Consider the following 24,992-nt stretch of genomic DNA (forward strand, 5'->3'; position numbering starts at 1 on the left):
CTGAAATAAAAAAATAAAAAAAGATATTGTGATATTAACACAAACATGGGCAAATACCCAATGGAACAGAATAGAGTCCAAAAACGATTTATGACAAAAGTGACAGTCTCAATGTAGTTGTTATTGTCAAGATTATTTTTAAAAATCTTTTTATTTTGAACTAATTAAAACTTCACAAGAAGTTATAAAAATAGTGCAGGAAGGTCTTGTGCAAACTTCTCCCAGTTTCCTCCATGGTAAAGTCTTCTATAACTACAGCGTAATATCAAAATCAAAAAATTGACACAGTACAATCCACAGACATTTTTAAAGATTTCAACGGTTTTACACACATTCATTTGTGTGTGTGTGCAGTTATTATGCAATTTTTTCACATGTATAAATTAATCACCACACGATCAAGATTAGAGCTGTTCCATCATCACAGTGATCTTTCATGCTAACCCTTTAAAGTCACATTCACTCACACTACCTGCTGTATCCCTAACCCTGGCAATCACTAAAGTGGTCTCCATTTCTATAATGTTGTTATTCAAGAATGTTATATAAATAGAATCTTACAGTATGCAACTATTTTAAGATTTGGCTTTTATTTGCTCAACATAAAGCTTGAGATCTATCCACATTGTTTCATGGATTGATAGTTTATTCCTTTTTATTGCTGAGTAGTATTCCATGGTATGGATGTACCACATTTGTTAAACTTTCAGCTATTGATGGAAATTTGGAGGTTTACAAATTTGGAGCATTACAAATAAAGCTACTGTGAACACTTATGAACAGTTTTTTTGTGAAACACTGAGTGTTTCTTTTTCTAGGAAAACAAGGAAAAGGAAAAATCACCCAGGATTGCAACTGCTGAGTCATAGGGTAAGTGTATGTTTAGTTTTTTTAAAGAAACTGCCAAGCCATTTTCTGGAGTGGCTGTACAATTTTGATTCCCACCACAAAAGTATGACAAATCCATTTTCTTTATATCTTCACCAGTATTTGGTATTGTCACTATTTTTATTTTAGTTTTTCTAATTGATATGTAGTGATATCTCATTGTGGTTTTAATTTGCATTTCCCTAACAGCTAATTTTGTGGAACGTATGTTCATATGTTTATTTTCCATCTTTATATCCATGTCATAAAATGTCAGTTAGCCTTTTCTTCATTTTTTTATTATATGAATTTTTTGTTTGTTTTTACTATTGAGTTTTGAGAATTCTTTATATATCCTAGACAGGAGCTCTTTCTCAGATATACGGTTTGCATATATTTTCTTCTAGTCTGTAGCTTGTCTTCTCATATTCTTAACAGAATATTTTAAAGGAGCAGAGGTTTTTAATTTTGATGAGGTTCAATTTATTGACTTTTCTCTTATATAGCTCCTAGTTTTAGTGTCATTTCTAATCAAGTAATCTGTCATGTTAAGAAGCCTAGCTCTGTCTCCTGAGGATTTTCTGTTCTTTTACTTACAAAAGTTATATAGTTGTATACTTTGAATTTTAATCCATGATTCATTTTGTGTTAATTTTTGCATACAGTATAAATCTTAGGTCACAGGTTATTTTTCCTTTCGTATGATGCCAGATGGTATAGCAACACCATTTCTCGAATAGAATATCCTTTCTACACTGATTTACTTTTGCATCTTTGTCAAATATAAGTTGTACAATTTTTGTTCGTCTAGTTTTGGGTTCTTTATCCTGTTTCATTGATCTTTGTGTGTCTGCCAATATCACATTGTCTTCTTTTTTCTTCTTCTTTTTAAAATTTTTTTAATAGAGATGATGTATTGCCCAGGCTGGACTTGAAAATTTAGGCTCAAGCCATACTCCTGCCTCAGTCTCCCATGTAACCAGGACTAATGCCACCACACTTGGCTTCACACCATCTTGATTACTGTAGCTATGTAGTAGTTCTTAAATTTGGATACAGTGATTTCTCAAACTTTATTCTTTTTTTCCAAAATTTGATTAGCTATTCTCATTCCTTTGTATTTCCTTATAAATTTTAGAACAAACTTCTCTACATCTACAGAAAATATTACTGGAATTTTGGTAAAAATTGCATTGAACCCTTAGGTAAGCTTGTGGAGAAATAATCTTTACTTAGTTAAGTCTTCTAATCCATTAACACAGTACATCTTTTTTTTTTTTTTTAACAGTTAACTTTTTTTTTTTTTTATTTCATCTTGTTATGGGGGATACAGAATTGCAGGTTACATACGTTGCCCCCTGTACCACCTTTCCCCCCAAGTCAGAGCTCCAGGCGTGTCTGTTCCCCAGGTAGTGCGCGTTGCACCCATCATGTAGGTATATATCCCTCCCCTCCCCACCCCCCCTTCCCGAGTCAGCACCTTCAAGCATTACCATTTAACACAGTACATCTTTTCATTTATTTAAACATTTGATTCCTTTTATTAGCTTTTTATAATTCTCAGAATACAAATTCTGTACATATTTTGTTAAATTTCTACCTGAGAATTTCTTTTTTGAATGATTTGAAATGATACTGTGATTTTAATTTTTCATTTTAAGGTTTCCTTCCATAAGTTCATTACAAGTATACAGAAATATGTGTGGTTTCTGTATGTTGATCTTGTATCCTGTGAATTTGCTGAATTCAATGGTTCTATAAGGTTTTTGCATATATTCCTCGGAGTTTTCTACGTGTACCATCATGTGCAATGGGAACTGCTTTATTTCTTCCTTTCCCGCCTGCACACTTCTTACTGCTTTCTCTTTTTTCCTTGTTGTGTTGGCTGAGACTCACAGTACCATGTGGAATAAGGTGGCAAGAGTATGCATCCTAGCCTTCTTCCCTTTCTTAAAGAGAAAGGATGCGTCATACACCATTAACTATGATTTTACTGTAGGTTTTTTGTGGATGTTCTTTATCAAGTTGACAAAGTGTCTCCATTAAGAGATTTTATTGACCAGGTATCAAATTTTGTCAAATGTTTTTTCTCTATCAATTTCTGTTCTTATCTTCATGATACAATCATGCAGATTTTTCTTCTTTAGCTTGCTAATATAGTTGATTTCATTAATTGATTTTCTAATGTTGTAGTTGTACCAACCTCACATCCTGGATAAACCCCACTTGATCATGGCATATCAACTTTTTAAGATATTGTTAGACTTGATTTGCTAAATATTCTCTGGAGCATTTTTGCATCTACCTTCATGATAGATATTAGTCTGTAGTTGTCCATTCTTTCACTCTATTTATCTGGGTTTGGTATCGGTAATACTGGCCTCATAAAATGTGTTAGGCAATATTCCTTCCTCTTCTATTTTTTGGAAAAGATTATGTACATTTATCAATTATTCTTTGAATATTTGCTAGAAGTATACAGTGAAGCCAGCTGGGCCTAGAGATTGCTATGAATTAAATTTCTTTAATAGTTACAGGACTACTCAAATTATCTATTCATATTTTGTATGCTTTACTAGTATGTACTTTTCTAGGAATTACTCCATTTCAACTAACTTGGCTAATCTGTGTGTGTGCATAGTTATTCATAGTATCTCTCTATTATTATTTAAATGTCTGGAGGGTCTGTAATAATATTTCCATTTTTTTCCTGATATTGGTAATTTATGCCTTCATTTTATTTTTCTTTGTCAGTCTAGCTAGAAGTTGTTCATTTCCTTGATCTTTTCAAACAATGGGCTTTTTTTTCCTCTAATTTTATTATCTTTTCTGTTCTTTTACATTATTTTATTTTTTAATAAGAGAAAAGCCATACAAATTTATTTCAATGTGTGTACACTGGAAGCCTCAGAAAGGAAGATTCAGCTGCTCAATGAGGTACAGAGGTTTTTAAAGAATGGGGGCTTTTGTTCCTTTATTTCAGAATACTGTGGGGGTATAAACATTTTAGTTACATGCATTACTTTTGTACAGCTTGAGTCAAAGTTGTAAGAGTAACCATCCTGCAGACAGTGTGCATTGTACCTATTAGATGTGAATGTACCCATCCCTTCCTCTCCTCTCCCACCTGCTTGATTTCCATTGAATTTTACTACCATATGTACACATGAGTGTTGATCATTTAGTTCCAACTTAAAAGAAAGTCCACGTGGGGGTTATTTTTCCATTCTTGTGATAATTCACTCAGGAGGATGGTCTCCATTTCCATCCAGGTTGTTACAAAAGGTATTAGTTCACCATTTTTTTATGGCTGAGTGACTAATTTTATTCTGTCAGTTTTTCTGTTTGCAACCTCACTGATTTATCTTCATTATTATGATCTTCATTATTATCTTCATTATTTTCTTCCTTCTGCATGTTTATTTGTTTTTTGTTTATTGGTTGTTTAGGTGGAACTTAGATTATCCATTCAAGATATTTTCTCTTTTCTAATGTAACCATTTAGTGCTATGCATTTCTCTTTCCTCACTTCCTTAGTTGCATGATACAGGTTTTGATATATTGTATCACACCTACATTTTTTAAAATTTTTTTTGAGACTTCCTCTTTGATTAAGGGATTATTCAGAAGTGTGTTTAATTTGTAAGTATTAGAAGAGTTTCTTGTTATCTTTTTCTATAGATTGCTAGTTTGATTCCACTGTGTTTTAAGAACACACTCTATATATTCATTTCTCCTAAATGTGTTGAGTTTTCATTCTGTGGTACAGGATATTGTCAATCTTGGTGAAAGCACAATAGGTGCTTGAAAAAATGTATATTTTGTAGCTGGTGGATGGAGTGTTCTTTAAATGTTAATTAGATCCTAGGTGGTTCATGGTATTGATCAGTTATTGTATAACCTTGCTGATTTCCTGTGTGGTTTTTAAGAGAAGAGTATTGAAATCATCAACTATAATTGAGGAGTTCTCTATTTCTTCTTTCAGTTATATCAATTTTTTGTCATATATTTTGAAGGTATCGTTGTTGTTTCAGGCATGCAATTTTTTTTATTACAATGTCTCTACTATAGTTTGACCTTTTTTCTTGTTATGTACTGACATTATCTGTCTCTAGTAATTTTCTTTGCTCTGAAGTCTCCTTTATTTGATATTGATAAAGCCACTCTTGTTTTCTTTGATTAATGCTTGCATGATACATCTTTATCCATCTTTTTGCTTTTTACTATATTATTATATTTGAAGTGAGTTTCCTGATTGTAGTAGATTATTGACTTGTGTTTTATTTAATCCATTCTGCCAATCCCTGTGTTTCAACTGATGTATTTAAACCATTTGCATTTAATGTACTTATCATATATTAGGGCATAAGTCTCTCATTTTATTGTTTTGTTTTTGCTCCCTCTATTTTTTCATTTCTTTTTTTATTTCAGCATATTATGGGGGTACAAATGTTTACAAATATTTCCCTTGCCCCACCTGAGTCAGAGCTGCAAGTGTGTCCATCCCCCAGACAGTGCACATGGGACCCTTTAGGTGTGTATACACCCATCCCCTACTCTCCCCTCCCATCTGCCTGACACCCAATGAATGTTATTACTATATGTACACTTAGGTGACCGGTTAAAACCAATTTGATGGTGAGTACTTGTGGTGCTTGTTTCTGCATTCTTGGAATACTTCACTTAGTAGAATGCATTCCAGCTCTATCCAGGATAATACAAGAGGTGCTAGATCACCATTGTATTTTGTGGCTGAGTAGAACTCCATGGTATACATATACCACATTTTATTAATTGACTCATGTATTGATGGGCACTTGGGCTGTTTCCACATCTTTGCAATTGTGAATTGTGCTGCTATAAACATTCTAGTGCAGATGTCATTTTTATAGAATGTCTTTTGTTCTTTTGTGTAGATTCCCAATAATGGGATTGCTGGATCAAATGGTAGTTCTACTTGTAGCTCTTTGAGATATCTCCACATTACTTTTCACAGAGGTTGCACTAGTTTGCAGTCCCACCAGAAGTGTATGAGTGCTCCTATCTCTCTGCATCCATACCAACATTTATTTTTTTGGGACTTTTTGATAAAGGCCATTCTCATTGGGGATAAGTGATATCTCATTGTGGTTTTGATTTGCATTTCCCTGATGATTAGAGATGTTGAGCATTTTTTCATATGTTTGTTGGCTATTAGTCTATCTTTTTTGAAAAGTTTCTGTTCATGCCCTTTGCACAATTTTTGATAGGGTTGTTTGATTTTTTTTTTTTCTTGCTGGTTTTCTTGAGTTCTGCATAGATTCCAGTTATCAGCCCTTTATCGGATGTGTAACGTGAATATTTTCCCCCATTCTGTGGGTTGTCTGTTTGCTCTTGTGATAGTTTCCTTGGCTGTGCAGAAGCTTTTTAATTTGATCAGGTTCCATTTATTTATTTTTATTGTTGCTGTGATTGCCTTTGTGGTCTTCTCCATAAATTCTTTGCCTAGGCCAATGTCTGTAAGACCATACCATGCCCATGATTCGAAAGAATCAACATTGTTAAAATGTCTATGCTACTCAAAGTGATCTACAGATTCAATGCAATCTCTATCAAAATACCAACATCATTTTTCATAGATCTAGAAAAAATAATTCTATGCTTCATATGGAAACAGAGAAGACCCTGTATAAAAAAAGCAATCTTAAGCAAAAATAACAAAGTGGGAGGCATCAATTTACCAGACTTCAAGCTATACTACAAGGCTATAGTAACTAAAACAGCATGGTAGTGGCACAAGAACAGAGACATAGACCAATGGAACAGAACTGAGAACCCAAATATAAAACCATCCTCATATAGCCATCTAATCTTTGACAAAGCAGACAAAAACATACACTGTGGAAAAGAATCCTTATTCAATAAATGGTGCTGGGAAAACTGGATGACCACATGTAGAAGACTGAAACAGGCTCCTCACCTCTCACCTCTCACAAAAATCAACTCATGGTGGATAACAGACTTAAACCTAAGGTGTGAAACTGTAAGAATTTTAGAAGAAAATGTTGGAAAAACTCTTATAGCTCCCTCTATTTTTTAATTCCTGTTTTTATTATTCCTGCCTTATTGTGAATGTTATTTAGAATTCTGTTCTGATTTGCCTATAGTGTTTTCAGTATATGCCTTTATATAAACGTATTAGTGGCTGCTATGGATATTATGCAATATATTTGATTAATTATAAGCTACTGGTGTCAGCATTTTACCAATTTGAGTGAAATATAGAAACTTTACTTCCATTTAGATCCCTTTACCACCCACTCCACCAATTACATAATTGTCTTAAGTATTTCTTCTACATATATTAAGGACCACATCAGATGATGCTATAATTTTTGTTTCAATTGCCAAACATAATTTATGAAAACATAAGAAAAACCCAGCTTACTACATTTACATATATTTTTACTCTTTGCCTTCTTCTTTATTCATTCCTGATGTTCCAGATGTCCTTGTTTTATTATTATTTTACTGTTGGAAGAAGTTTTCATAGCTATTCTTTTAGAGTAGGTCTGCTCATGGCAAATTATCTTAGCTCTTCTGAATCTGAGAATATTTTGATTTTATCTTCATTCTTGGAATATGTTTTCTCTGGGTAGAATTCTTAGTTGACTACTTTTTGAAATTGAAATTGAAATTGAAAATGTTGTGTTACTTTCTTTTGGCCTCCATCAATTTGGATGAGAATTATTTTTATCATTGAAATTGTTATTCCCCCATACAGTTGTTTCTCTCTAGCTGTTTTTAAGGGTTTTTTTTTTTTTTTTGTCTTAAGTTTTGTGAAGTTTGATTATGATGTATCTTGGCATGGATTTATTTGGTTTCATCATCATATTTGGGCTTCACTCAGATTCATTGTTTATATCTTTATCCAGATTTTAGAAGTTCACAGCCACCATTGCTTAGAATACTTTTTGTGCCCTTCCCCTTGCTTCTCTACTCCTTCTGAAACTCCAATGACACAAATTCTAGGTATTTTACTATTGTCCTTTACATCCATGAAGTTCTGTTCATTATATTTTTTTGATACATTTTTTCTCTGTTGTTCAGATTTGGTCATTTCTATTCTTCTATTTTCATGTTTACTGATACTTTCCTTTGTCATTCTTCTATTCATTTTTTATTCATTCTGCTATTGATTCCATCCAGTGAGTTATTAATTTTGTTTTTTTTTTCAGTTGTAAAATTCGCATAGGAATCTCCTTTATAGCTTCTATTTCCTTGCTGAGACTTTATATATTTTCATTTGTTTTGAGCATTTTTGCAATTGCTCTTTATTTTTATGATGACTATTATACCTTAAACTTTTTATCAGATAACTCTAACATCTGTGTCACCTAAGTGTTTGCATCTTTTGATTGCCTTTTTCCCATTTCTGTTGTGATTTTCCTGGTTCTTGGTATGATGAGTTTGGCTCAAGAATTTTGGCATGGCAGAAAGCTTAAGTAGCTAAAAATTAAAAAAAAAAAAATCACAGCCTTGAACATACACCAAGATTTCAGAGGGGCTAGTAGGATGGTAGACTAGGAAGCTACGATATCTGACTTGGGTTCTACCAACCTTCACCAAGATCTCTGTGCCATAGGACTGGCACTAGAGAAGTGGCATGTCCAAACCTGTAGGGAGAGTGTCAATGGTATCACAGTGGTAAATAGCCACTTTTTAGTCCATGTGAGGACTAAAAAATTAGATTGAAGTTGATTTAATGAAAATAAATAAATGCCATCTTATTTCCATTTTGACATTGTAGATTTAAATTTATTCTGTTAACTAATTTAATTTGTTTATTTCCTCAATTCTTTTTTGACATTTTTGTGGAATAATAGCCATGTCAGACTGGGAAGGGTAGGAGAGTAGGAGAGGGGGAAGAAACTACTTAATGAGCACAATGTACATTTTTTGGGTGATGGTTACATTAAAGGCCAAGACTTCACCACTATGCAGTATATCCATGTGACAAAACTGCACTTATACTCCTTAAATTTATACAAATAAAAAATAAATACTCATTTTCCTTTGAACTACAAGAATAGTTGTATTCAAAAAATTTGTTTACATTTCTCTGATGATTAGGGATGTTGAGCATTTTTTCATATGTCTGTTAGCCATTCTTATATCCTCTTTCGAGAAGTTTCTATTCATGTCATTTGCCCACTTTTTGATAGGGTTGCTTGATTTTTTCTTGCTGATTTTCCTGAGTTCTAAATAGATTCTTGTTATCAGTCCTTTATCTGATGTGTAGTATGCAAAAATTTTTTCCCATTCTATAGGTGGTCTGTTTATTCTCGTGACTGTTTCTTTGGCTGTGCAGAAGCTTTTTAATTTAATCAGGTCCCATTCATTTATTTTTGTTGCTGCTGTGATGGCCCTAGGGGTCTTCTTCATAAATTCTTTGCCTAGGCCAATGTCTGTAAGAGTCTTTCCTACATTTTCTTCTAGAATTCTGATTGTATCACGCCTAAGGTTTAAGTCTGTTATCCACTGTGATTTGATATTTGTGAGAGGTGAAAGCTGTGGGTCCTGTTTCAGTCTTCTACAAGTGGCTAACCAATTCTCCCAGCACCATTTATTGAATAGGGATTCTTGTCCCCAGAGTATATTCTTTCCCGCTTTGTCAAAAATTAGGTGACTATATGAGGATGGTTCTATATTTGGATTTTCTGTTGTGTTCCACTGGTCTGTGTCCCTGAACTTGTGCCAATACCAGGCTGTTTTAAGAACCACAGCCTTGTAGTATAGTTTGAGGTCTGGCAAATTAATACCTCCCATTTTGTTTTTGTTGCTTAAAATTGCTTTTGCTATACGGGGTCTTCTTTGATTCCATACAAAGTGTATAATTATTTTCTCTATATCTGTAAAGAATGATGTTGGCAATTTAATAGGGATTGCATTGAATCTGTAGATCACTTTGGGTAGTATAGACATTTTAACAATGTTGATTCTTTCGATCCACGAGCATGGTATATTTTTCCATCTATTTGCAAGTTCTGCTATTTCTTTCCTCAGTGTTTCATAGTTTTCCTTATAGAGGTCCTTTACCTCTTTAGAAAATAAAATATTTTCTTTGTTGTTATTTTGAAGGGTATTGAGTCTTTAATTTGGTTTTCTGATTGACTGTTATTGGCATATATAAATGCCTCTGATTTGTGTATATTAATTTGGTAGCCTGAGACTTTGCTATATTCGTTAATCAATTCCAGGAGTCTCATGGTTGAATCCTGGGGGTTTTCCAGATATAACATCATATCATCAGCAAAAAGTGAGAGTTTGATCTCTTCCTTCCCTATTTGGACTCCCTTGATTCTGCTCTCTTGCCTGATAGCTCTCGCAAGGACTTCCAATACTATGTTGAAAAGTAATGGAGACAGTGGGCAGCCCTGTCTGGTTCCAGTTCTAAGTGGGAGTGCTTTCAGTTTTTCCCCATTCAGAATGATGCTGGCTGTGGGTTTGTCATATATGGCTTGTATCATTTTTAGGTAGGTTCCATCAATGCCTATCAAAACCACAATGAGATATCACTTAACCCCAATGAGAATGGCCTTTATCAAAAAAACCCAAAACAACACATGTTGGTGTGGGTGTGGAGAGACAGAAACACTAATACACTGCTGGTGGGACTGCAAACTAGTGCAACCCCTGTGGAAAGCATTATGGAGGTATCTTAAACAGATTCAAGTAGACCTGCCATTTGACCCAGCAATCCCATTACTGGGCATATACCCAAAGGAAAAAAGGTCATTCTGTAACAAAGACACATGTACCCGAATGTTTATAGCAGCACAATTCACAATCGCAAAGATGTGGAAACAACCCAAATGCCCATCAATACATGATTGGATTAGTAAGCGGTGGTATGTGTATACCATGGAATATTACTCAGCTATAAGGAATAATGAAGATACGACATCTCTATGGTTCTCCTGGAGAGAGTTGGAACCCATTATATTAAGTGAAGTATTCCAAGAATGGAAAAACAAGCCTCACATGTACTCACCAGAAAATTGGTTTCCCTGAACATCACCTAAATACACATCTAGGAACGACACAAATCGGATATCAGACTGAGATGGGGGGGGAGGGGATGGGGGTATGCCTACACAATGAGTGCATTGCACACCATTTGGGGAATGGTAACACTTGAAGGTGCTGACTTGGGAAGGGGGGGTGGGGGGGAGGGACATATACCTACATGATGGGTGCAACGCGCACTACCTGGGGAACAGACACGCCTGGAGCTCTGACTTGGGGGAAAGGCGGTACATGGGCAACGTATGTAACCTGCAATTCTGTATCCCCCATAACAATAAGATGAAATAAAAAAAATTATGTAAAAAAAAAAAATTTGTTTACATGAGCAAAGAGAGCCTTCAGCAGCTCCCAGAGGATTATTCATAATTGACTCTTCTAAAAAAAATTCACTGAATGATGAGTTTCCTTGTACCAAAATTGAATATACTTGAAACAGGTAAAAAAAACCATGAAGACAGAAACTTTATTTTATTCACAGTTACCATGAGGCAGATACATTTCCAGAACTAAACTAACAGGAAGTCAACAATAGCAAATAAATATTTTCAAGTCAGTACTTTTCACCTAATATATTCTTAACTATAATTTTTATGCAATTCATTCTTTCCTCCAAGATATCTCAATTTAGGTATAGAATCCAGAAAACTTTACCTTCCCTTAAGCCTAGAAGAGTCCTGGTCTTTTGCTTGAATCATTGGGAGATTTCCCTACTTTATTTTTTTTATTATTTTTTTCTTTGATTATTGTTTCTCTTGATCTTTTCATTTTTGTGTTTTATTATTTTCCTTTCCTGCAACAAAGGAAAATAATAAAACACAAAAAGTGAAAAAAAGTAGCTTAAATCCAATATATATTTTAAAAGAAAAAATGTTAATGTTAATTAAAACATAGTTCCGACATAGAAGAACTTGTGTCAAGTCATCCCTTATCCAAAGTATGAATCAAGAGAAAATTATTCTATCATTTGAATTAAGACCTAGTCATAATATATAAATAGTAAACTCTATTACCTGGAAAGAGCAGAAATTAGTATCTGAGGAGTAAGGAATTATATGCATTCCAAATATGTATTTCAAGTCAGTTTGAATGCACAATATGTACAAATTATAATTATCTAAATATGTATATTCCTAAAGGCATCTGTTTACATTGTAGAATTCTCAAGTACATCATAATTAAAGTCTTTTTCCCCAATTTAACAATGTAATTGCAAATCTTTCTAGGGAAAATATTTTGAAGACCCCTTAGAGCTGGCAATACTTTCACCTAAAACTTAATTGCTATTAAGTCTCTGGTCCTAGGAAACAAAATTATTTAGCAATATTCTGCTTTAACTCATAAATAGACAAATTTGATATAATGATAGCCATAACTTTGAAAAACTAAATCACCTGCCCTATGTTTACATAAACTCTAGGACACTATAGAATCTCTTTTAATCACAAGCCCTAATATTATTATTATATCTATATATTATAACTGAAGATATTCTACACTAGGAGGAAGAACATCCACTAAGAATTTTTCAATATATAAATCAAAACAAAGATAATTATAATAGTTTCATCTGATGGAGAGTTCCCACACTATTTTTTAAGAGTATGCTCATATAATCATGAGGTTTCTGCTTATGCTTTGGCAAGAAACATTATATTATGCATAGAGTTGAGGGCAGAAGGGTGTTGGGATGTGTTAGTGTGCTGCTGAAGAAATTAGACTACACATGGGTGGTACAAAAAGTATGATGTTGAGCAGTAAAAACAGTATAGTAATCAATATTCAAAAATTCCTGAGAGAACTATAAAAATAATATAAAATAAAAGTGATATTTTAATAAAGTGCTTTATTGAGGTATATATAAAGAATTGCACACATTTAATATGTACAAGTTGATGAGTTCGGAAGTAAGCAAACGCCTGTAATACCATCACCACAATCACAGATTTTGAAGTGTATAATAGCATATTGTTAACTGCAGGCATTATGTTGTACAGGAGACATCTAGAACCTATTTCTCTATGTCTGTAACTTTATACCCTTTGAATAACAACTCCCCAATTCTCTCTGTCTCCTTGGCAAACATTGTTCTATTCTCTCCGTCTGTGAGTTTGAACACATCAGATACCTCATGTGTGAACCCGATAGTGTTTGTCTTTCTGTGACTGGCATGTTTCACTTAGCATTATATCCTCCAGATTCATCCATGTTATTCCAAATGGCAAAATTTCTATCTTTTTAAAGGCTAAATAATATTCCATTGTATTTATGTACCACATTTTCCTTATCCATTCATCTTTAATGGGCAACTAGTTTGTTTCCAAATCTTGGTTTTTGTGAAGAAAGATGCAGTGAACATGAGGGTGTAGATGTCTCTTTGAGGTCCTGATGTCAGTTATTTTGGTTATATACCCAGAAATGGACTTGATGAACATCTATGGTAGGTCTAGTTTTAGCTTTTTGAGGAATCTCCATACTGTTTCCCGTAGCTGCTATAATACTTTACGTTCCCACCATCAGTGTTACAAGGGTTCTAATTTCTCCCCAGCCTTGCCAGCACTTGCAGTCTTAAAATTTATTTGCATTATTATGAGTCATCTCCAACAAAACAAACAAGAAGAACAACAATCTGAATATAAAAGTTATATCAATTCAACAAAAAATGGGTAATAAATGAGAAGTGAAAGAATATTAAAGCTTTTAATTTAAAATAGCAAGACATTCCTTAGATACTGTTTTATTCTTCATATTGGTAAAGAAATTATCCAATCAGTGACTTTGGAAGCCCTTGTTATATTCTCTGTTTGTCAGCTGGGGTTGGGGGCTCCCTTTTCTCCCAACAAGAGAGGTTGAATCCTAACTCACTCTCTCTACAACATTTTGTGAGTTAAGAAATTAAGCTTTGTCTTGTTAAACCACTGAGATTTCAGGGTTTATTTCATTCCACAGCCTAGCCTAGCCTCTTATAAAATTTATTCCTGAATGTAGAGTACAGTCATAATAAAAATCTAAACTCCTAACATCCTGAGACCTAGGTAGGAAGGATTCTTGCTCTAGTCTCAGACTTTATGGGATACCACATATTACACACACACACACACACACACACACACACACTTTATTATAAAACAAAACATTATCCCCATTTTAAACCTTAGCACTGGTATAGCTTGACCTATAACACTAAATGTCTGTATCTTTGCCACTCTTTTTAAAACAAAAGTGTCTATGTTTAAATGATATAATACATCGGTTTGTGAATATTACCACTGATGATATTGGAGATAGACATTGCTTTAGAGTCCAAGGAGGATTTGAAATTTGGAAGCTCTTAGGTAAGAGAAAATATTAACTTGTTAAATCTTTTATTTTTGTATGAAAGCAGTAGATTCTTCCATAATATAATATTATTTACCAGTATTATTGAAAGTCCATTTCCTTACTTTTATTCATGTTCCCATTTGGGTGGGTGAGGGTATATTTTGCAATGCTAACAATTTCAATTTTTGTTAAGTAGGGATAAATGTAGATCTGTATATTACCTAAGTGACAATTCTTTTTGGCCACTAGATGGACAAGAACACTAGAATGGTGAATAATTCTATATCTATAAAATCATATAAGACAATTAAATTTTCTAAAAAATTAAAAATATTTAAAATACTAAAAATGTATAATTATTTTCTCTATATCTGTGAAAAATGATGTTGGTAATTTAATAGGGATTGCATTGAATCTGTAGATCACTTTGGGTAGTATAGACATTTTAACAATGTTGATTCTTCCGATCCACGAGCATGGTATGGTTTTCCACCTATTTACAAGTTCTGCTATTTCCTTCCTCAGTGTTTCATAGTTTTCCCTATAGAGGTCCTTTACCTCTTTAGTTAAATATATTCCTAGATATTTTATTTTCTTTGTTGCTATTTTGAAGGGTATTGAGTCTTTAATTTGGTTCTCCGATTGACTGTTATTGGCATATATGAATGCCTCTGATTTGTGTATATTGATTTTGTAACCTGAGACTTTGCTGTATTCGTTAATCAATTCGAAGAGTCTCGGTTGAATCCTTGGGGTTTTCCAGATATAACGTCATATCATCAGCAAAGAGTGTGAGTTTGATCTCTTCTTTCCCTATTTGGACTCCCTTGATTCTGCTCTCTTGCCTGATAGTTCTCGCAAGGACTTCCAATACTATGTTGAAAAGTAATGGGGACAGTGGGCAGCCTTGGCTGGTTCCAGTTCTAAGTGGGAATGCTTTCACTTTTTTCCCATTCAGTATGATGTTGGCTGTGGGTTTGTCATATATGGCTTGTATCATTTTTAGGTAGGTTCCATCTATGCCTGTTTTGTTAAGCGTTCTTATCATAAAAGGGTGTTGAATTTTGAAAAATGCTTTTTCTGCATCTATTGAGAGGATCATATGGTTTTTATTTTTGCTTCTATTTATGTGGTGAGTTACATTTATAGATTTACGTATGTTGAACCACCCCTGCATCTCTGGGATGAAGCCCACTTGGTCATGATGGATTATTTTTTTGATGAGCACTTGGATTCGATTTGCTAAAATTTTACTGAGAATTTTTGCACTTTGTATGCAATCAGAGAAGACCCCCGTATAGCAAAAGCAATTTTAAGCAATAAAAACAAAATGGGAGGTATTAATTTGCCAGACTTCAAACTATAGTACAAGGCTGTGGTTCTTTTTTTTTTTTTTTTTTTTTGAGACAGAGTCTCACTCTGTTGCCCAGGCTAGAGTGAGTGCCGTGGCGTCAGCCTAGCTCACAGCAACCTCAAACTCCTGAGCTCAAGGGATCCTCCTGTCTCAGCCTCCCGAGTAGCTGGGACTACAGGCATGCACCACCATGCCCGGCTAATTTTTTTTTTCTACATATATTTTTAGCTGTCCATATAATTTCTTTCTATTTTTAGTAGAGATGGGGTCTCGCTCTTGCTCAGGCTGGTCTCGAACTCCTGAGCTCAAACAATCCGCCCACCTCGGCCTCCCAGAGTGCTAGGATTACAGGCGTGAGCCACCACGCCCGGCCAAGGCTGTGGTTCTTAAAACTGACACAGACCAGTGGAACAGAACAGAAAATCCAAATATAAAACCATCCTTATATAGACATCTAATCTTTGACAAAGCAGACAAAAACATACTCTGGGGACAAGAATCCCTATTCAATAAATGGTGCTGGGAAAACTGGATAGCCACATGTAGAAGACTGAAAAAGGACCCACAGCTTTCACCTCTCACAAAAATCAAATCACAGTGGATAACAGACTTAAACCTTAGATGTGAAATGATTAGAATTCTAGAAGAAAATGTAAGAAAGACTCTTACAGACATTGGCCTAGGCAAAGAATTTATGAAGAAGACCCCTAAGGCAACCACAGCAACAACAAAAATAAATGAATGGGACATGATTAAATTAAAAAGCTTCTGCACAGCCAAAGAAACAGTCACGAGAATAAACAGACCACCTACAGAATGGGAAAAAATTTTTGCATACTACACATCAGATAAAGGACTGACAAGAAGAATCTATTTAGAATTCAGGAAAATCAGCAAGAAAAAATCAAACAACCCTATCAAAAAGTGGGCAAACGACATGAATAGAAATTTTTCAAAAGAAGATACAAGAATGGCTAACAAACATATGAAAAAATGTTCAACATCCCTAATCATCAGAGAAATGCAAATCAAAACCACAATGAGATATCACTTAACCCCAGTGAGAATGGCCTTTATCAAAAAGTCCCAAAACAACACATGTTGGTGTGGATGCGGAGAGACAGGAACACTCATACACTGCTGGTGGGACTGCAAACTAGTGCAACCCCTGTGGAAAGCATTATGGAGATACCTTAAACAGATTCAAATAGACCTACCATTTGATCCAGCAATCCCATTATTGGGCATCTACCCAAAAGAACATAAGTCATTCTATGACAAAGACACCTGTACCCGAATGTTTATAGCATCACAATTCACAATTGCAAAGATGTGGAAACAACCCAAATGCCCATCAATCCATGATTGGATTAGTAAATTATGGTATATGTGTACCATGGAGTATTACTCAGCTCTAAGAAATAACAGTGATACGACATCTCTTTGGTTCTCCTGGAGAGAGTTGGAACCCATTATATTAAGTGAAGTATCCCAAGAATGGAAAAACAAGCAACACATGTACTCACCAGAAAATTGATTTCCCTGATCATCACCTAAATTCACATCTGGGAATGATATCAATTGGATATCAGACTGAAGTGGGGGGTGGGGGGAGGCGATGGGTGTATGCCTACATGATGGGTGCAACGCGCACTGTCTGGGGAATGGACACGCCTGGAGCTCTGACTTGAGGGGATAGGCAGTACATGGGCGACGTATGTAACCTGAACTTTTGTACCCCCCATAATAAGCTGAAATAAAAAAGAAATAAAATAAAATAAAATACTAAAAATGATATTAATTAATTATAATTTTGCCCTTTAATTTTAATAGATAGTTTTGGTTATTTCAGAAAAAATGAAAATTTAGTATTTGATAACATCAATGAAAATGAACAAAAATATTATAATCAAACCCAAACCTAAAGGGGTCAGATGAAATCCCTAAAACCTCATATTCTTTACTAAATAAAGATTTAATTACTGAGCAAACAATGAAACTGTATGTCAGATTCCATTTTATTTTTCCTCTAGCCCAAAAATGCTGGTAGCAAGATTGCAGAGATGGGGTCTCAAACTCCTGGCCTAAATGATCCTCCAGCCTCAAGCAATCCTCCCACCCCAGCCTCCCAAAGTGCTAAGATTATAGGCGTGAGCCACAGCTCCCAGCCTCCCCTTTTATTTCTGGTAATACTCCTTCTCTTAAAATCTACTTTGTCAGATATAAATATAGCTACTTTACCTTAATTATACATAAAGTTTGCATAATATATTTTTCCATTCCTTTACTTTGATTCTGTCTGTGACCTGTTTGTGTATAAAAACAATTAATCCAATTATGTAATCTCTACTTTTCATTGAAGTGTTTAGTCATTTGTGTTTAATATAATTCTAAACCAGTTAAGTTTTAGTCTGCCATTTTCTATTTATCCCCATGTTCTTTGTTCCTTTATTCCTTTTTCCTGATTTTTTCTTAAAAATTAATCAAGAACTTTATAGTATTCTATTTATTGGATTTTTAGGTCTACCTCTGTATTTTTTAGTGGTTACTCTAGATATTAAAATGTTCATACTTAACTTCTCCTGGTCCACCTGGAACTATTATAACTCCTAACAAACAATGTAAGAAACTTTCAACAGAATAATTCTATTTCTGCCCCCCACCCCCACTTCATTCTTTCTGCTTTGGTTGTAATGTATTTTGCTTCTACTTCATTATAAACCCCACAATACATTGCATTACATTTTCTTTAAGTAGTCAGTGCTATTAAAGAAATATGAAGATTATTATATTTAACCTCACATTTACTTTTAAATCATACAGTATGCAATAAAATTCTTTCAAAATACATCACCAATATCGTTACTAATATTAGCAATTCTGAATTCAGTTTAAGACTTATTTCTAATTCTTTCATGCCCTGGACTCCCCACCCCAACTTGTTGAAAAGATTAAGGTAAACATTATATATTAAAATATTTTAATACTTCTTCATTTAAGAGGTAAGTTCATTTTTGTTTTATTTTTAGAGCCTATATGAAACTACCTTTTCCCTCAAAATATCATTTTCCAATACAGTAAAATAGTGCTGTTCTAAACTTATTTTAGTGCCTGAGTTGTAATTTTATAATTACTTCCATTTTATTTTCTGTTGGATAGAAAGGAAGACAGCTGGAATAGATACGAGTTACAATGTATCTACATTTGCATAGTACATAAAATAGACTAATACTATCAACATTTATGTTCATAATGATATATTTAGGAGCAAGAAAAAGTTATAATGCAAGGGAAATTTCCAGTAATACAATTCACAGTCAAGAATTTGTTAAAAATTTTGAAAATCCTATGGATTATTTTAATAACCCAAGGCTCTTTATGCTTATTCTTACTAGAATACTTTCTTTTGCCTTATTGTCTATATGATGGAAGTCTACGAAAGACACAAGCAGTTCAATGATTTTGGAATTAAATTTCACATAGTTATTATGTTTCATGAAAATGACCATCTGATATTGTTCAAGTGCTGATTTCATTATTCACATGTTTGTAGAGGATTTTTTTTTTTTTTCAAATAAACAGTACACATGAAGTGTTGTTTTAACTGGGTTCATATTATATAAAAATAGGTAAGAAAACGAAAGAATCTCTACCGCTGTGCTATTTCTTTTATATCTATAATAGTATCTTGGTTGTGCGGGATGGGAAGTGCCTAGCCAAAAAGTGGGGGGAAAAATCAGCAAACCAAAAAAGCCTGTGCAAAGTGCGTATACACCTTACTGATGAAAACCAAGCAACTTCCCAACACCCTCTCCCTCCCTCTCCCTCCTCACGCCCCTCCCGCAACTAAGTCCTTGTGTTCCTTTCTCCTCCACTCCTGTCATTACCTTGGAGGAGACAGCCCATCCAAAGCGTGATTTATTTTTTTTAACTGCACGCAGAGAGTCCAGACTGAATTAGTACAAATAAGACCATTCACTATTTCTCCCGGATTCCTTAGGAGGAAGCCGCGATCTAAGAGCCCAGCCCGGGTTCCTTCTCACCATGTATTTCATGTCGCCTGCAGGCGGCCTGACCTTGCCGCGCCATTCGTTGTGGGCCCTGACACACCCGTCTATGAAGTCTGGGTCTGTGATGGACGGGGCAGTGGAAGATTCACTGGCTACGAGACACAGGCCTAAGGTCCACAAGCAGCTCAGTTTCCTCTTCAGCGCCATGGAAGAACGCGGAGGATACCCCGACTGCAGGGACCGGTAACGGCTCGGGCGCTCCGATTCCTCCGGCCCCTGGGACCCCGCTGGCCGCTGGCTCCATCCTCCTGCACAGGCTCGAGCCGGCGCGGGAATGTCCAGCGGGCCGGACCCGTGGGCGGTGTCACCATGCGGGCGCGACGCGCAGCAGCGTTCGCTGCCACCAAGCCGGGGCTACAGGAGAAAACCCGGGCCGCTCTCTGGTGCCGGAGTTTGAACCAAGTGCTTTGCGCGGATCCGACCCGCAGCCACCGCAGGGGGCGTCCGGGCGGGAATCCGGATTGTGACAGGCAGGCGGCGCAGCCCTGGGGAAAGAACAGGTGTGGGGCGCTGCCAGGGGCCAGGCCTGGGCCAAGCTCTCCACGCTGGTTTCACAGGCAGCTTCCGCGCGTGTCGCTCGTATTACGCCTTTCCCCCTAGCCTGGGAATAAAATAAGGATAGGCTATTTGTATACTCGGTGACACAGCGTGATCCTAAATCATGATCTTGTCAAACATTTAATAATTTGCTTGTGTTTGCTCATCTGAAGAGACGGACTGCCTAGACAGATAAAAATAGATGCATGGAAAAGTGTAGCCCAGCCCTTCCTCTTGACAAAATCTTCCCTTGTTGACAGTTTGGAATAGACTTGCCCTTTGGTGACTACTACACTCCAGAGGGCTGCTTTAATTGCTAGGCTAAAGACTAGGACGGACAGAGTACATTGGATTGCTTATTTTACCCATATTGCAGTATAAATGAACTTCATTTGGTGTGATGTTTTAAATCCTTTGTATCAGTTGTCGATCATAAACCAGTATCTTTCCTATGACATTACATGACATTTTTCTGTGTTTCAAATAAATATCTTTATTCAATGATTTAAGGTTGTCAACAATGTCATTTAATTCAAATGAACACATATTTACATATACTGAATGTTCTGCCATAGTCAATTAACCTTCACACTAAAAAGAAAATAAAACAAAAAACCCATTTTGATGAAACTGATATCATTTTTTAGTAAGAAGGGAAAAATTGGATTATAAAATGCAAGGACCCTAATGGAAATTCCACTGGGCAATAGACTATCTCTGGTCTCCTACCAGCTAATGGAGAATTGCTATGTACGCTACTTTAGTATCACATTCATGGTCTAAACTGAGCTGCTGATATCCCACACCCCAGTACACATAGATATAGACATACATGTGTATATATATATGTGTGCGTGTGTGTATAGGTATACAGATAGAGTATAGGTATGTCTACACACATATACATGTATATATACATATGTCTATATAGATATATACATGTATATAGCTATATATACATTTCTCTATATACACTTACATATACACATATATCCATATGTGTACATATGTATATAGATATATAAAAAGAAATATATTCTATATAGAGAGAGATCAGTAGAGATTTTAAGGAATTGGCTCACATGATTGAGGATTGGCAAGCCTGAAATCCATAAGGGAAGCCAGCAGTCTAGAGATTCAGGCAAGAATTGATGTTGCAGTCTCGAATCCAAAGATGGAAACTCAGGCAGAGTTTGTTACACTCTGGAGGCAGAATTCCGTTTTCTTTGGGAAACTTCAATCTTTGCCTGCAACTGATTGGGTGAGGCCCATCCACGTTCAGGAGGGTAATCTGCTAGACTCAAAGTATATTGATTTAACATTGATTATATCTAAAAACTATCTTCATGCAACAGCTAAACTGGCTTTTAACCAATCAACTGGTCCCCATAATATAGCTAAGGTGACACATAAAATTAACCATCATACCCTCTTAATCCCCCAAACATTTCATGTGTATGTCTTATTACTTTATTCTTCTTTTCCCCTCACACACTGCATTCAATCTTTGAGTTATAAGTCCTGTTGGCGCTACTTAAAATACATCCTGAATCCAAACACTTCTTTCCATTCTATGGACAGCCAACAACCTGGTCTAAACCTTCCAATGACTTCCCATCACACTTAATATAAAATCTGAAGTCGTACTCACGGCCTACAAGGCACTACATCATCTGATGGTGGCAGCTCTCTGGCCTCTTTCCTACGTTCTCTCCTGGCTCACTCCACTTCAGCCACATCCACCAGCTTGACAAGGATACAAGGATGTTCTCTCTTCAGCCTCTTTGCACTTGCTTTTCCTTCTGCCGGCAACACTCTTTGGAAAGCTCCCCACAGTGAAATCTTTCCTAATCACTCCAAATTCCCTACGTGGTGCTGTCTATCCATTTAAACTGTTATATTTTTCTTCATTGCATTCATTGTCACCTGAATGTATGTTATTTATTTCTTTAACATCTGTCTCCTCTATTAGATTGTAACTTCACCAGTGACTTTGTTTTCTTCACTGCTGTACCTCTAGCATCTTGAACAGGTCCTGAACCTTTAGGCCCTCAATAAAAATGTGTTGAATTAATAAAAGAAGAAATAAGTACTCTTTAACTTTCTAATAATATTGTACATAATTGTAAGCTTCTTGAGAGCAGAAATTATGTCTTGTTTTACACATATACATATATATAAAATAAATATTTTTGACTCAATAATTTAAAAGGCATTACTGGCTAGGCCAACATATTTTACTTTTCCTACCATTGGGTGTGTTGGCAGACAGTAGGTGCTCTGTGGATGTTTGTTGAATACATGAATCACTGAATGAACGAGTAAACGGAAATTTGAAATAGAAGTTTAGCTTCAAATGCAAACTATTTTGGATATGCAAAATAATAACGGTTAACATACAGCTAACTTAGTTTCATTTTGTATATAAATTAACTGGCTACAGCAAGAACAGAAATTTCACAGACTAATGAATTTGAAAATTGACAAAAAAGTACAATATGTATGGCCAGAATCCAAGATTATTGCTCTTATAACAGATGTTTTAACAAAATGTCCAAATTGTGTAATAAAACAATTTAAGTATACAGGCTTAAGCACCAAGGATGGCCAAGGGTGTGTCCTAATATTATTTTCTTGAATATCTATTTGTGGAATGGCCAAGGTTAGTTGAGCACCAGAATTTTTTAAAGGTCTTTGATAACTTTTTAAGAATCATTTTTTGTTTCATTTTTATGCCTTTTTTCAGTTTATTTTTGCTTTGCTTTCTATGTGGGGTAATGGATGGATGAATTTCATGGAGTACGGGAGAGAAATAGAGTGATTACTTTATAATCATTGACTTCACCATTTTTATTTTTTTATGCTTTAAAAATGTATTTTTATTCCCTAACTGGCTCCAGTCTGCACATTTAGACATGTGCATTTTGAGGGGTGCTAATTTTGAGAAGATACTGCAGATTAGAAAAACAACATTATTATGTGAGAACAGAACTGGATTGAGCTTCATAAAATCTGCCTTCTAATTTGGGTGACTCTTGCCTGTGTAATTTAGGAAAGTTAGTGCATATTAGAGTGGACTAGAACCTTAGAAATATCTCAAACCAGCCCTTTCCCTTTATGGATGAGGAGTTGATGCCCAAAGACATTGTGCACAGAGAAAATACAAAAAATTTTGGCAAAGTAAAGAATAAAATGGAGGTTTCCTGATTTCCAGGCCTGTTCCCTTTTCATTATAAATTGTAATTATATATGTATACACACACACACACACACATACACCCATATATATATATGTGTGTGTGTGTGTGTGTGTGTGTGTGTTTGCAATATATGCAATTATATATGCAATCCTCTACATGTATATCTATGCACACATATTGAAGGTACTATCTTGCTGGGAGTTAGTTACACTCCCAGCAAAACAGGTCCCAGGCAGAATTGTTGCAAGAGATTTGGAAATAATAGAGACAGAGACAAAGTATAGTGTAAAGTGATGGGGGAGTCAGGGGTCCTCCAGGATTCCCGTGAGCTGTGAGGCCCTGAGTGAAGTCCTGCATTAGTATTTATTGGTGCAGCAATTAGCTGCCACTGGTTATAGATTTATGTGTACAGGTTATTCATTTAAGTTTCAAGGCTCCCCAAAAGTGTCTAGAGATCCCTTAATTAATTCTGTCTACGTGAGCAAATGGTTACAAAATTTTTCTAAGATAAACTTGTAAGCCCTAAGTTAAGAATAGACCTAGCTGAGTATATAAGTTAAAGATAAAACTGTCAATTAGCAAAAAAGCTAAACAGAAATATAGGGGCTGTATTTTTTTTTTTATCTAGTTTTTCATTAACTGAGACATGTAGTCAGGAGTGAAGCAGGAACTGTCCTTGAGGCTAATTGGTTTCAGCTGCAGGTGACTGCTGGGCTGGCATTCTTTGATCAGTCCTTAACCTGTTGACCCCATGCTGAGATCTGTCTCATACAAGCATCAGGCGCTGGCCTGCAGGTCTCGAGACAGACGTCGCCTTGCACACACCTCTGACCAGTGAGATGCCCCCCTGTTGCTAGGCAGCTTCTGGTCTGTGAACTAACATGCTCACAGATTCCTTCAAGGCAAAGCCCTGCAAAAGTCCTGAAACCTTACATGCCTCTGAGTCCTATATTCCAACAATATCTATGTCTAATATCTAGATATCTCTCTATATAATATACTTCAGTCTTTTTAAAAATATGTTCAAGCATCTTGAGAGCGGTTATTACAGCATATGCTTAAAATTTTTTCCCCTCAAAGTGTCAGTATGGGCACTGGGCATAGAATAGGCTCTCTGTGGAATACACCCAACAGAATTCAATTAGGCCAAGATTGCACAGCAGCCGCAGTGGATCCCGGTGGGGCTCTGGGCCCCTCCCAGTGAGGGCACAGCTTGGTGAGAGTCTGCTCCAGGTCCCCATTGGGCTTTTTGGGCGCCAGTTCCCTCCAAGACCATAGGGGCTGAGGCTGAGATTCCCCGGCTTTGGGCTTTCCGGGTGAGCAGGTCAATGAGTGCACGGGGTCTTGGGCAAGGTGGGCCGGTAGCAGGAGGAAGGGAGGTGCATACTGGGTGGTAGTAAATGGCAAGAAAGGAGCAAGGCTGATGACCCCATTTTCCCTGGAATTGAGAGAGGGCAGGTAGAGCTCCTGTCTGGAGGCACCTGTTGCTGGGCAACCTGCAGACACTGCCTGGACTGTACCGACCCTTCCAGGGAACTGTCCCTTCCAGCCTGGCCCATCTGAAGCCATCTGAAGATG

The 24,992-nt window shown here is 35.8% G+C and overlaps 1 protein-coding gene across 2 annotated transcripts in view; it reads right to left on the bottom strand.

Annotated features, from left to right (window-relative positions):
• Positions 1–19,824, bottom strand: part of LOC138399101 (GLIPR1-like protein 1) — a 39,156-nt gene extending 19,332 nt beyond the window's left edge. For both annotated transcript variants that reach the window (XM_069493606.1, XM_069493605.1), the window contains exon 1: positions 19,651–19,824. In XM_069493606.1, the coding sequence (XP_069349707.1) occupies positions 19,651–19,824 (174 nt within the window). The remainder of the gene's footprint in view (positions 1–19,650) is intronic.
• Between the last annotated feature and the right edge of the window lie 5,168 nt (positions 19,825–24,992).

This window comes from Eulemur rufifrons, chromosome 18 (assembly GCF_041146395.1).
Source record: "Eulemur rufifrons isolate Redbay chromosome 18, OSU_ERuf_1, whole genome shotgun sequence".
NCBI classification, from domain to species: Eukaryota; Metazoa; Chordata; class Mammalia; order Primates; family Lemuridae; genus Eulemur; species Eulemur rufifrons.